This window comes from Nyctereutes procyonoides, unplaced genomic scaffold (assembly GCF_905146905.1).
Source record: "Nyctereutes procyonoides isolate TBG_1078 unplaced genomic scaffold, NYPRO_anot_genome, whole genome shotgun sequence".
Taxonomy (NCBI): Eukaryota; Metazoa; Chordata; class Mammalia; order Carnivora; family Canidae; genus Nyctereutes; species Nyctereutes procyonoides.
This window is the reverse complement of record NW_026575052.1, coordinates 70,922,272-70,936,885: the sequence shown is the minus strand read 5'-3', so window position 1 is coordinate 70,936,885 and position 14,614 is coordinate 70,922,272. Positions and strand designations below refer to the sequence as shown.

At 44.6% G+C, this 14,614-nt stretch overlaps 1 protein-coding gene across 4 annotated transcripts; it reads left to right on the top strand.

Moving 5' to 3' along the window:
• Nucleotides 1-7,645: 7,645 nt before the first annotated feature.
• On the top strand, nucleotides 7,646-13,972 carry LOC129513991 (uncharacterized). 4 transcript variants are annotated; one of them, XM_055332490.1, is made up of 2 exons: nucleotides 7,646-7,701; nucleotides 10,193-13,972. In XM_055332490.1, the coding sequence occupies exon 2, from the start codon at nucleotides 10,939-10,941 to the stop codon at nucleotides 11,716-11,718; it is 780 nt and encodes a 259-aa protein (XP_055188465.1). In that variant the 5' UTR covers nucleotides 7,646-7,701; nucleotides 10,193-10,938; the 3' UTR covers nucleotides 11,719-13,972. The 4 variants fall into 4 exon arrangements, 2 of the variants coding, with proteins under 2 accessions (XP_055188465.1, XP_055188466.1); XR_008665338.1 differs by lacking the exon at nucleotides 7,646-7,701 and having other exon boundaries at nucleotides 9,800-12,067; nucleotides 12,380-13,972; XR_008665337.1 differs by lacking the exon at nucleotides 7,646-7,701 and having other exon boundaries at nucleotides 9,800-12,737; nucleotides 12,884-13,972.
• Nucleotides 13,973-14,614: the final 642 nt, after the last annotated feature.

Sequence of the window (14,614 nt, the reverse complement as noted above, 5' to 3'; positions counted from 1 at the left end):
TATTTTGTGTTACTATCCTGTGTATGTAATTTTACAAACATTTTAACCCCCACAAGTCATTATTAATTTATTTATCCATATTTATTTATATTTACCTACATATTTGTCCTTTCTGTTCTCCCTTATTTCTTACCGAAATCCCATATTTCCTTGTGGGATTATTTTTTTCTGCTTAAAGAATTCCTTTTCGTTTTAGTTCATGATTCCTAGTGGTGGACCTTCTATTTTTTGTTGACTGAGACATGTATTTATTCTCCTTTAAAATATTTAAAACTTTACTGAGGAGAAGTTGACATACAAAACTATTACACATCTTTAATCTATAAATTTTGATGAGTTTTGTCTCCTTTCATTTTGGAAATATTCTTTTCCTTGTGTATAGAGTTCTAATTTTAAGATAATTCAGCATTTTTAAAGTTTTGTTCCATTGTCTTATGGCATCCATTGTTTTCTCTGAGAAATCAGTTGTTAGTGCTATTGTTGTTCCTTTGAAAACAGTGTGTTCTCCTCCCCAACCCTAGCTGTTTTTATGAATTTCTCCTTTTCTTTGATTTTCCGCAGTTTATGTTGTGCCCTGGGGTGGTTTTCTTTGTATTTTTTGTGCTTGGGGTTCATTGAGTTCTTTGAATCTTAGCTTGATACTTTCATCAGTTTTGGAAAATTCAATTTTTCTCTCTTCACTGTTGCTTTTTCCCTGACCTCACTCCTGTTCTTCTGGAACTTGAATCATACAAATTTTAGACCATTTAATGCATCCCACATATCTCTAAGGTTCTTTTCTGGATTTTCCCATTCTTTTAAATTTCTGTACTTCAGTTTGGATATTTTTTGTCAATGTGCTCTCTTACCAGTCTTATCCTTTTGCTTTCTACTCTGCTTTTATTTATTAGTTTATTTATTTTTATTTGTTTATTTGTGTGAGAGAGCCTGTGAGCTGGGGCGGCAGGGGGCGGGGGGAGTGAGGGACAGAGGGAGAGAAAGAATCCCAAGCAGACTCCCCATTGAGTGTGGAGCCTGACATGGGGCTTTATTCTAGGACCCCAAGATCATGACCTGAGCCAAAAATCAAGAGTCAGACACTTAACTGAGTGAGCCACTAGGGCCCTGTCTGCTTTTAAGCACATTTACAAGGTCTTAATTTTAAGTGTTGCATCTTTTTTAGTCATAAAATAACAAATTTCTTGTTTATGCATTCCAATTCTCTATTGAAGTTCTCCATCTTCAAGAGAGAAAATTAGGTGTATTCCCCCTCATGTTTTTAATTTTTGCTCTTGAACATATTTTTTTTTTTTTTTTTTTTTTTTTTTTTTTTTTTTTTTTTTTATAAATTAATTTTTATTGGTGTTCAATTTACCAACATACAGAATAACACCCAGTGCTCATCCCGTCAAGTGTACCCCCCAGTGCCCGTCACCCATTCACCCCCACCCCCCACCCTCCTCCCCCTCCACCACCCCTAGTTCATTTCCCAGAGTTAGAAGTCTTTATGTTCTGTCTCCCTTTCTGATATTTCTCACACATTTCTTCTCCCTTCCCTTATATTCCCTTTCGCTATTATTCATATTCCCCAAATGAATGAGAACATACACCGTTTGTCCTTCTCCGGTTACTGTGGCCAAGTTCAAAAAGGGTGTTGCCTGAGTTCTCCTCTGGGATTTTGATGGAATCTTGTCTCACATTTAGATCTTTCATCTATTTTGAGTTTATCTTTGTGTATGGTGCAAGAGAGTGGTCCAGTTTCATTCTTCTGCATGTGGATGTCCAATTTTCCCAGCACCATTTATTGAAGAGACTGTCTTTCTTCCAGTGGATCGTCTTTCCTCCTTTGTCGAATATTAGTTGACCATAAAGTTCAGGGTCCATTTCTGGGTTCTCTATTCTGTTCCATTGGTCTATGTGTCTGTTTTTGTGCCAGTACCACACTGCCTTGATGAACACAGCTTTGTAGTACAACCTGAAATCTGGCATTGCGATGCCCCCAGATATGGTTTTCTTTTTTTAAAATTCCCCTGGCTGTTTGGGGTCTTTTCTGATTCCACACAAATCTTAAAATAATTTGTTCTAAGTCTCTGAAGAAAGTCCATGGTATTTTGATAGGGATTGCATTAAACGTGTAAATTGCCCTGGGTAACATTGACATTTTCACAATATTAATTCTGCCAATCCATGAGCATGGAATATTTTTCCATCTCTTTGTGTCTTCCTCAATTTCTTTCAGAAGTGTTCTGTAGTTTTTAGGGTATATTTTGAGAACCATTTGAATGGTAAATGGTTCTCCAACCTTTTATTTTCAGGTTGTAGGTGTCCTTCTGTCTAAAATGAGTCTCTTGTAGACAGCAAATAGATGGGTCCTGTTTTTTTATCCAGTCTGAAACTCTGCGCCTTTTGATGGGGTCATTAAGCCCATTCACGTTCAGAGTTACTTGAACTTCTTCTTAAAGGGGAGTTTTAAGAGTCCCCCTTAAAATTTCTTGCAGAGCTGGTTTGGAGGTCACATATTCTTTCAGTTCCTGCCTGTCTTGGAAGCTCTTTATCTCTCCTTCCATTTTGAATGAGAGCCTTGCTGGATAAAGTATTCTTGGTTGCATGTTCTTCTCATTTAGGACCCTGAATATATCCTGCCAGCCCTTTCTGGCCTGCCACGTCTCTGTGGAGAGGTCTGCTGTTACCCTAATATTCCTCCCCATGAAAGTCAGGGACTTCTTGTCTCTTGCTGCTTTAAGGATCTTCTCTTTATCTTTGGAATTTGCAAGCTTCACTATTAGATGTCGAGGTGTTGAACGGTTTTTATTGATTTTAGGGGGGGATCTCTCTATTTCCTGGATCTGAATGCCTGTTTCCCTTCCCAGATTGGGAAAGTTTTCAGCTAGGATTTGTTCAAATACATATTCTGGCCCTCTGTCCCTTTCGGCGCCCTCGGGAACCCCAATTAAACGTAGGTTTTTCTGCCTCAGGCTGTCGTTTATTTGCCTTAATCTGTCTTCATGGTCCTTCAATTGTTTATCTCTTTTTTCCTCAGTTTCCCTCTTTGCCATTAACTTGTCTTCTATGTCACTCACTCGTTCTTCCACCTGGTTAACCCTCGTCGTTAGGACTTCTAGTTTGGATTGCATCTCATTCAATTGATTTTTAATTTCTGCCTGATTGGATCTAAATTCTGCAGTCATGAAGTCTCGTGAGGCCTTAATGCTTTTTTCTAGAGCCACCAGTAGCTGTAGAATAGTGCTTCTGAATTGGCTTTCTGACATTGAAGTGTAATCCAGATTTTGTAACTCTGTGGGAGAGAGGGCTGTTTCTGATTCTTTCTTTTGAGTTGAGGTTTTCCTTCTAGTCATTTTGCTCAGTGCAGAGTGGCCAGAAACAAGTTGTATTGGAACACGGGGGAGTATCACTGGCCCCTCTAGCTGGTCTTCTGGGGGAGGGGCCTGTTGCGTTGATTTTCAGGTGTTAGCACTTGGGGGAGCTGCTCTGCCCCTGCCTGCTGCAGGGCTCAGCGGGGGTTGTTTACCCCGCCAGGCCCCAGGAGGAACAGCAGCAGTTGCTATGGCAACTCTGGAAGCCTGGATTCAGCCTCCGCAGGAACTACGGGGCTCGGGGCTCTCGGCTCTCCGTCCGCAGGGCCTGGAGGCTCCGGGGCGGGGCCGCTGATCTGCTCAGCTCGGGGCAGGAGCGTCCTCGCTGTCTCGGGCCCTCCCGGCCTCTGCCTGTCCCGGGGGAGGCCGGATCCTGGGCTGTGTCCCGGCGCCCTGTGCTCCGGGGCCTGCGCTGTGGGATTCTCGCTCCCGCCCCGCAGCCCCCTCCGCGGAGCCGCCGCCCGAGCCCCTCCGAGCTGCTCCGGTCGGTCCCGCCGTGCGCGCTGCAGCCCTTAGGGAGCTCGGAGCACTCTCCTGCGCTCGCAGGTGTCTGTTAGTGTCCCCGGGAGCCCGAGAGCATCCCCGCCCTCCTGGGTCCTGCTCCAACTCCCTGCGAGCCCCTTTCCGCCCGCCCGGGAAGGTTGGTGCAGCTCCTGCTCCTCCGGGACGGGGCTCTCCCGTCCTGGGGACACTCGCCCCGGCCTCAGCCCGGCTCCTCGCGGGGCCCCTCCCCCTCGGAGGCCTTTTGTTCCTTTATTTCTTTTTCCCCGTCTTCCTACCTTGATAGAAGCGTGAACTCTTCTCACTGTAGCATTCCAGCTGGTCTCTCTTTAAATCGCAGGCCGAATTCGTAGATTTTCAGGATGATTTGAAGGTTATCTAGGTAATTTGGTGGGGACAGGTGATTTGGGGACCCTGCTCTTCCGCCATCTTGCCCCTCCCTCTCCGCTCTTGAACATATTAAGCATAATTTTAAAAGCCCTTGTTAGCTTCACTATCTGGATCACCCATGGGTGTGTGTGTATTTGATATTTATTCATATGTTCTTGCTTTTTGTAATGTCTAGCAGTGGGCTCTCATACACCTCAGATACAATCCTCCAGACTAAGAGGGTGGAGAAAAGGGCCGTTCAGAAACATTGACTAATCAGAAAGGTTCCTTTGCCCTGCTTAGTGACTATCCTGTAGCACTTTTTGCCATGGTGATATGCCTGATGGCAGAAGTGTTTGCCAGAGTATCTGTTAAGTTTTCACTCTGACCATATTTTCGCTAAGAAAGACCTCCCCTAAAAATAGAAACACTGTAGCCTACCCACCTTTCTGGAGGCTTCTGCCATTCCAACCAAGTACCCACTGGATAAGCACTCACACTGAAGCACTGGATAATGCATGTGGAGGAATAATAGCAATTTAATAGAATATTGTTTTCGTCTACTTTTCAGACATGGCTTGCTTTGGCCACAGAAGGGAATATTAATAATTCGTTATTGGATTAGCAACTTTATAGATCAACCTCATATGCAGTAACTGTGTTTCTACCTCTCACCATTAAATTAGCCCCCATAAACACAAGGTTAAAAAAAAAAAAAAAGCTATAGTCAGGTGTTGAAACCAGTGATTTGTTTGAGTAGAGTCATGACAGATGAAATGGTCATTGGAGGGATGCCTGGGTGGCTCAGTGGTTGAGCATCTGCCTTTGGCCCAGGGCGTGATCCTGGAGTCCCAGGATCGAGTCCCACATTGGGATCCCTGTATGGAGCCTGCTTCTCCCTGGGCCTATGTCTCTGCCTCTCTGTGTGTCTCTCATGAATAAATAAAATATTTTTTAAAAAAGAAATGGATTATGTGTTGGTGGATTGGTTATACCTCTGTTTCTGTATCTTAGCAGCAACAACAAAAAGCCCCAAACATTCCATAATTGGAATGTGACTGGCTTGATTTACATCTTAAGATGGGAAGAGTATCAAATTACTAGAGAAAGATGATTATAGTCTGTGTTAAAAAAATAAAATATTAAGTAATGTATCGACTACAGTGCCACAATGCAATGCTGACACTAACCACCCAGAGTCAGAGCCCACCCCATGGGTGTGACGCAGAATCCCAACAACACTGCTCTCATGTCCAGTGGCAGCTGCAAGTTTAGGGGCCTCTAGGTTACTTGCACTTCTGACCAACTGGCTACAGATTCAAAGGTACTCCTGTGACCTCCTTCAGGTTCAATAATTTACTAGAATGACTCACAAAACTCAGGAAAGTGCTATACTCATTATTACAATTGTATTCTAAAGGATGCAAATCAAGACGGTAAGTGAGGAGACACATGATGTGAAGTTCCAACACAGAGATTCTGTGCCTTCTCCCTGTGGAATCAGGTTGGGTCATCCCCACAGCACATGGATATGCTCAGCAACCAGGATGCTCACCAGAGGTTCAGTGTTGAGTTTTCACTGGGATCTCATTACATAGGTATGATTCATTGAACCATGTGAATGAACTCAATCTCCATTCCCTCTTCCCTACCCAGAGGTAGGGAGTCAGGCTGATTTCACGTGGCTCAAAGCCACAATCCTCTAAACACATGGTTGGTCTTGCCATCATGACCAATCCCCAACCAGGTCATCTCCTTAGCATAAACTCAGGTAAGGTCCAATGGTCCCTCATGAATAAGAAAGACATTTACTCTTACCATTCAGGAATTTCCAGTGGTTTGAAAGCTCTATCTCAGGAACCCAGAACAAGGATGAGACAAATACTCTATTACATGATATTTAAGAGATAACATTACATATCAAATTTTGTAGGATATTGTTAACGCTGTATTCAAAGCCTTAAATGCTTTTCTTTTTTATAAAAGTAAATGAAGGATGCCTGGGTGGCTCAGTTGGTTAAATGTCTGCCTTCACCTCAGGTCACGGATCCCAGGATTTAGCCCCACATGAAGCCCCACATCCTGCTCCCGCTGAGCAGGGAGCCTGCTTCTCCCTCTTCCTCTGCCTGTTGCTCCCACTGCTTGTGTTGTCTCTCTGTGTCAAATAAATGAACAAAATCTTTAAGAAATGAAATAAAAAACTTATTTAAAGAACTTAGAAAAAATAAGGTAATCTTAGTAAATAACAGGATAAAGAAATGACAAGAGGAGATAAGTAGAAAATTTTAACAGAGTAAAACATCAAACAAATGAGTCTGAAAAACAGCAACAATGCAGAACAAACTTCCAGTAGTTTTGTTTTGTTTTTTATTCATGAGAGATACAGTGAGAGAGAGGCAGAGACATAGAGGAGAAGCAGGCTCCTCGAAGGGAGCTGGATGTGGGACTTGATCCTGGATCCCGGGATCATGACCTGAGCGGAAGGCAACTGCCCAACCGCTGAGTCACTGAGGCATCCCTCCAGTAGTTTTAATCAAGAAGAAAGAATATCCATCCGAACTGAAATAGAAATAAAACGTGGGGTATAAAAACAGATACAGGAAATTTTAAAATTGTTAACACATGCTCTGTAGAGCTCAACTGAAAAATACACAGATGTGTGGATTTTTTTTTCATTAAAGTATAGTGATACAATATTAACATTAGTTTCAGGTATAAAACATAGTGATTTGACAATTACATACATTACAAAATACCAAGATTAAGTGTAGTTCCTATCTGTTATGATACAAAATTAATACAGTATTATTGACTTTATTCCCCATGCTGGACTTTTCTTCCCTGTGAGTTATTTTATAACTAGAAATGCACAGTTCTTAATCCCCTTTACCTCTTTTAATTCATCCTCCCTCCCCTCTGCTCTGGCAGCCACCTATTTGTTCTCTGTTTTTATGAGTCTGTTTTTTGCTTGTGTTTTGTATTTTAGATTCCACAGATAAGTGAGATTATATGATGTTTGTCTTTATCTGACTTATTTCACTTAGCATAATACTCTCTAGTTCCATGCATGACCTATGGCTAAGATGTTTGTACACACCACATCTTTATTCATTTATTTATCAATGGACACGAGTTGCTTCCATATCTTGATTATAAATAATGCTGCAATAAACACAGGGGTGCATATATCTTTTTTTTTTTTGTCTTTTTTTATTGGAGTTCGATTTGCCAACATGTAGTATAACACCCAATGCTCATCCCATATATCTTTTTAAATTGTTTTCTTTTACTCCAGGTAAATACCCAGAAGTGGAATTACTGAATTGTATGATACTTCCATTTTTAACTTTCAAGGAACTTCCATACTGTTTTTTCATAGTGGCTGTACCAATTTACATTCCATCCACAGTGCACAAGCGTTCCTTTTTCTCTTCATCCTTCCCAACACTTGTTTTTTTGATACCAGCTATTCTGACTGGTATGAGGTGATATATCATTTTGGTTTTGATTTGCATTTCCCTGATGATTAAGTGATGTTGAGTATCTTTTCATGTGTCTTTTGGCCATCTGTGTGTCTTATTTGGAAAAAGGTCTATTTAGGTACTCTGCCCATTTTAAATTGAATTATTTATTTTTTGGTGTTGAGTTGTGTGAGTTCTTTATGTATTTTGGATATTAACCCTTTGTTGGATATAATTTGCAAATATCTTCTCCCATTCAATAGGCTTTTGTTGAAATGTATGATTTCTGTAGAAAATATTAAATTATCAAAAATTGCTATAAGAAGATCTTTTTTTAAAAAAGTTTATTTTTTAAAAGTAATCTCCACACCCAACATGGGGCTCAAACTTACAACTCTTAGATCAAGAGTTGCATGCTGGGATGCCTGGGTGGCTTGAGCATCTGCCTTTGGCTCAGGGCATGATCCCAGTCCGGGATTGAGTCCCGCATCAGGCCCCCTGTGAGGAGCCTGCTTCTCCCTCTGCCTATGTCTCTGCCTCTCTCTCTGTCTCTCTCATGAATAAATAAATATAATCTTTTTAAAAAAAGAGTTGCATGCTCTACTGACTGAGCCAGCCAGGCACCCCGAGAAGATGCTAATATCTGAGTAGACTAATATGCATAGAGAAAGCTTTAGAAATTATTCAGAGTTGCCTCTCAAAAATAACTCTGGACCTGGAGAGTTTCATGAGTGAATTCCCTCAAACCTCCAATAATTCATATGCCATATACATAGTAGATTTAATATTTGCAAGACTAACAACAGTGACATTAAATCCTGTCAAAGGTAGAGGATAACATAAAGGAATGAGATATATAAACCAATTGTTTTTAAAGATTTTATTTATTTATTCATGAGAAACAATGAGAGAGAGACAGAGACACAGGCAGAGGGAGAAGCAGGCCCCATGCAAGGAGCCCGATGTGGGACTCGATCCCGGATGCCGGGATAATGCCCTGAGCCTAAGGCAGATGCCCAACCGCTGAGCCACCCAGGTGTCCCTCTAAACCAATTTTACCTAAGAAAATAGATGTGGGAACATTAAACAAGTTACTAACAAAATGAATTTAATAGGATATTAAAAGAATAAAATTTAGCTTTCAGTTTGATCAGTATGAAAAACTAGATTCTTTGAAGGTCCCTCCAATCCACAACAACAGAACCTGTCTGTGTGGAGGCCGAGAAAAATCAAGGCCATTCCACCCCAAGTTCAGCGTTAGCACAAGTACAGCCATCCCAGGCCCCTGGGAGTAAGAGCTGAACTTTACCTTACTTCACTTACAGGAAGAAAACAGCTTACAGCTTAACGTCCTAGAAAGCCCCATATTAGAACAAGAACAGAGCCCAAGCCAAGGGCAAGAAGCCCCTTCTATTATTAGAATTATTATTATTACTATTCTATTAGAATAAGAACAGAGCTCAATGCCCTTGAAAGCCCCATATCAAAATGTAAACAGAACTTGAGAAATTCCTCCACCCCTTCTGGAGGTCCCCTAGACCAGCCTATAAAAAACTAAGCTGAAACCCACCTCGGAGTCCAAGTGTCGGGTGTACTTGGACCCAAGCTCCAGCTTGTAAATAAACCCTCGTGTGCTTGCATCGGTTTGGCTCCTCGGTGGTTTCTCGGATTCGCAATCTTGGGCACAACATTTGGGGGCTCGTCTGGGATCCGAGAGCCCTCCAGAACCCCATCCGGAGGGTTTCACGCGTGGTGAGTGCACTCAATTTTTTCCACCTTTTGCGCTCATATTCTCTGCGAGCTCTACCTGTAGGAATTCCAATCTGTATTGGGTCCGCATTGGCTTAGGTGGACGTGCTGGCGGGCCATCGACTGGAGGTCTTTTTTTTTTTTTTTTTTTTTAGATTTTTATTTCATTTTATTTTATTTTATTTATTTATTCAGAGAGAGAGAGAGAGGCAGAGACACAGGCAGAGGGAGAAATAGGCACCATACAGAGAGCCTGATGTGGGACTTGATCCAGGGTCTCCAGGATCACGCCCTGGGCTGCAGGCGGCGTTAAACCGCTGCGCCACTGGGGCTGCCGTCGACTGGGGGTCTTGAGGAGACGTCCCTTGCCCCCACTGGGAGGACAGGGTCCTCATCTGTAAGGAGGACGGAGGTCCTTATGTAAGGAGGGCTGGCTGCCAGCCCTCCGGGTTGCTTTTTGTTTTGTCTCCGTGGCCACACTGGAATGTTTGTCTGTTACTGTGTTCTTGTTAACTGTGTGTTTGTGTTGTTAACTGTCATAACTGTGCCTTGGTGTGGACGGGGGACATAATGGGGCAAATGCAAACCACACCCTTGTCTCTTATGCTCTCCCACTTCTCGGATGTTAGGGAAAGAGCTCGTATTCTGAGCATAGACATACGGAGAGAGAGACTCCAAATTTATTGCATATCAGAATGGCCAACCCTTGACGTGGGATGGCCCTGAGAAGGAACTTTTTACCTACCTATAATCTTACAGGTTAAGGCTGTGATCTTCAGAAACAAACCGGACGGCCACCGTGACCAGGTGCCCTACATCCTGGTCTGGCAGGACATGATTGAGAATTCCCCTCCTTGGGTAAAACCATTTTTGCTCCCCAAAGCGCACAATGGCTAAAGGTAAGGAGAGACTGGGTCCACCGCCAGACCCTAGGGGCAGGTCTCTAGGCTGCCGCGCGCAAGCCTACCAATCTGGCCAAGGTATGGTTATGTAAGACAGGGTAAGGACGAGAGTCCAGCAGCCTTCTTAGAGAGAATACTAGGAGAGAAGAGCTTGCAGGACTTATAGTAGCAGAAAGAGTCAATAATAATAAAGTCCAGAAGAGCAACAAAGCAAAGTAAGTGACTGGCAGACCCGAAACCTGGCCAGGATCCTGCTGGCCACAACCATGGACGACCCACAGGAAAGACCGAGGCACCTCAAGAAGCTGGCTTCAGGGACAGGTAAGGAGGATGACCCTGGTCCTTGTCGGGAGTGCCCTAAGCTGAACAAAACCCAATGTGCTTATTGCAAAGAAGAGGGCCATTGGGTGAAAGACTGTCTTAACAAAAGACCTAAGGCCCCTGCCAAGATCTTGGAGATGGAGGACCTGGACGACTAGGGGAGTCAGGGTTCGGCACCCCTCCCCGAGCCCAGGGTAAGTCTCAGAGTGGAGGGGCAACCTGTTGAATTCCTAGTGGACACTGGGGCACAACATTCGTTTTTTATTACAACCCCAAGGGAAAATGGCAAACAAGACTTCATGGGTGCAAGGGGCCATGGGTACCAAACAGTACTCATGGACTACCCGAGGAACTGTGGATCTCAGCATGGGCCGAGTATCCCACTCCTTCATGGTCATCCCTGAGTGTCCCTACCCGTTGTTAGGTTGGGATTTGCTCACCAAGATGGGGGCACAAATTTGTTTCCACCCCGAAGGGGCAAAAATCCTAAACAATCCTATTCAGGTGCTTGTCCTGAGTTTAGAAGACGAATATCGTCTCTATCGTCTCCACCAAACGTCCTCAGCCCCAATGACTGACATTGACCGTTGGCTGCAGGAATTCCCCAAGCATGGGCAGAAACTGGGCCGGCACCGACTGGCCATATACATAGAACTAAAGCCGGGGGCAGATGCTGTCAGGGTCCGCCAATACCCCATGCCTCTCGTAGTGCATAGGGGAATCACACCCCACATACGGCTACTACTGGACTCGGGCATATTGAGGCCTTGCCAATCGGCACGGAACACTACCTTGCTGCCGGTTCGGAAACCACACTCTAACGATTACAGGACAGTCCAGGACTTAAGGGAAGTCAACCAGCGAGTAGAGGATATACACCCTACGGTCCTAAACCCATACACCCTCTTCTATTTAAAAGATGCCTTTTTCAGCCTGCCTTTAGCACCCAAGAGCCAAGACCTCTTCACCTTTGAATGGATGGACCCTGAGAAGCATCAATGGCCAGCTCACCTGGACTTGACTACCACAAGGATTCAAAAATTCACTGACCATCTTCGATGAGGCCTTACATGAAGACTTGGGTGAGTTCCATTCCGAGCACCCTCATTTGATATCCTGTTGGTGGCGGAGGACCAGGACGCATGCTTGCAAAGCACCAGGGACTTGATACAAACCATAGTGGCTCTAGGATACTGGGCCTCAGCTATAAAAGCCCAGATCTGCAGAGCAGAGGTGAGCAACCTTGGGTACAAATTAAAGGATGGACAAAGATGGTTGATGGATGCACGGAAGGAAACCGTCGTAAGGATCCCACAGCCACAAACTGTCCCCCGGGATGGACAGAGGCCTTTCCCACCAAACATGCAGCACAGACCGTGACCAAGAAACTGCTGAAAGACATCTTACCGAGGTATGGCTTTCCTGTTAAGACTGGATCAGACAACGGCCCAGGATTCGTCTCTAAGGTAACACGGGGAGTGGCACTAGTACTTGGGGCAGATTGGAAATTACATTGTTCATATCCCAAAGCTCAGGACAGGTAGAGAGGATGAACAGAACATTAAAGGAGACTTAACTAAATTAGCCCTGAAGACTGGCGGGGACTGGTTGACTCTCCTCCCCTTTGCCCTATATAGGGTGAGGAACTCCCCATATAAGATGGGACTGACTCCCTACAAGGCCATGTTCGGTATTCCTCCACCTATTATCCCCAATTTAGCAGCAGGTCTCCAAGGTGAACAGCCTCTGGCATGTTGGAATGTGAAGAAGGGTTCCATGTGAACAGCAGTTGAACATGGGTCAGTTGGTCCTGAGAGATGGGCGAGCGCCATTCTGAAGGGACGGGGGATGGCCTCCGTTGCCCTCAGCCAATCGGAAGGGAGTCGGGTTCAGATCCCCGAATCTGGAGTGGTGGAGATGGGCGCCTAGGCGTCCAGTGCGGTAATGCAACCGATCCTGGAGAAGCTGGCAGGAGCCCCAGGGAGAGTTCTCTTTCCTTTGTGAAGGGCAGGGCGCCCTGGAATGGGCTTGCCCGAGAGAGGGCCCGTGCCTTGGAAGCCTCACGGTTCCGGCGGCATCCGGTGAGCTCTCGCTGGCCCTTGAGAATCCGGGGGAGGGGGTGTAAATCTCGCGCCGGGCGGTACCCATATCCAAACCTGAGGTGCTTGCTGAGTTTGATTACCAACTTCTTTTCTCCCTCCAAATGTCACAATGAACCCATGAGCAGGTGTGGCCTAAACTGAGGGCCCTCTACGAGACTGGGCCACCCCCCAGATCCCCATTGATACCGGCCAGGTGACTGGGTGTACGCGCGGAGATACCAACACCAGACACTTCAACCTCACTGGAAGGGACCCTACATCGTGATCCTGACCACTCCCACCACTCTCAAGGTTGCCGGGATTACTCCCTGGGTCCACTACACCCACATCCGGCCAGCTGATCCACAGGCTGTTCTCAAGGACTTTGTTCCAGAATGGAAAAGCCAACCAGACAAGGACAATCCCCTAAAGCTAAGACTGTGCTGTTCTCACTTACCCCACTAATGTTGCTTCCCCGTTAGCCATTTAAAAATGTGCACCCAATTCAGCCTTGCTTTTAAAGTCTTTTAAGGGTTAAAAAAATGGGAGCATCTTAACTGTAGAGAGGCTTTTGCAGGCGGGGGGGCGGGGGGTGCGGGGTGCGGTTATGTGTTGCCCCAAATGAGGAGTGTTGCTTCTTTACTGACAACTCAGGAATAGTCTGGGAATCTATGGCAAAAGTCAGAAAAGGTTTGGCTAGACGTAAACAGGAGCGAGAACAGCAACAAGGTTGGTTTGAATCATGATTTAATCATTCCCACTGGCTCACTCTGAGACCAGCCTGGACCCATGATTGGGTCCTTCCTTAGGTTCCTCTGAGAGGGGGAAATGTGGAGGCCAAGAAAAATCCAGGCCATTCCACCTCAAGTTTAGCGTTAACACAAGTACAGCCATCCCAGGCCCCTGGGAATAAGAGCTGAACTTTACCTTACTTCACATACAGGAAGAAAACAGCTTACAGCTTAACAACCTAGAAAGCCCCATATTAGAACAAGAACAGAGCCCAAGCCAAGGGCAAGAAGCCCCTATTAGAATAACAGAGCTCAATGCCCTTGAAAGCCCCATATCAAAATGTAAACAGAACTTGAGAAATTCCTCCACCCCTTCTGGAGGTCCCCTAGACCAGCCTATAAAAAACTAAGCTGAAACCCATCTCAGGGTCCAAGTCCTTGCTCCGCTGTGTAGGGTATACTTGGACCCAAGCTCGAGCTTGTAAATAAACCCTCGTGTGCTTGCATCGGTGTTGGGCTCCTTGGTGGTTTCTCGGATTCGCAATCTTGAGCACAACACCTGAAATATACTGATTGCTAACGTACAAGACATAATAGAAATCTCCAAGACATGTTGGAGGTGGTGAGGGCAGGACTCTAACAGGAAGTGAGGGCCCTAAGCATTCACAGGTGCAGGGAATGGTTAAGCCAACATCACTTGTCCATTCAAGTATTTATTTAAGAAATATTTAAGGGGTACTTACTGTTTGCTGGGCTCTTTTCTAGAAACACACACTATAAAGTTTATGTGGAAGGAGTGTTCTTTATGAACAGTGAGACCAGTATGGCTGAAGAGGAGTGAGAAAAATAATAATATACAATGACCTCTCTGCTTTTTCCAATATGATGAATTAAATGGAGATATATTGAGGACACCAAAATTTGGAAAAATAATAATTAGAATCATAGAATGAAAATGAGAATAATAATTAGAATTAGAAATTGCAATGAAGCCAAGGAAACAGGGCTACTTATTGTAGGGAGAGCTCCTTGCTCTTCTCCAATTTTCTCCTTAGTTTGCGTGTAGTCCCTCTGAAGCACGTCTTCCTTCAGGCTGATCAAAAGTCTGAGTGGTTGGGTTGGCTGTAATTGCATTTAGGAAAGGAA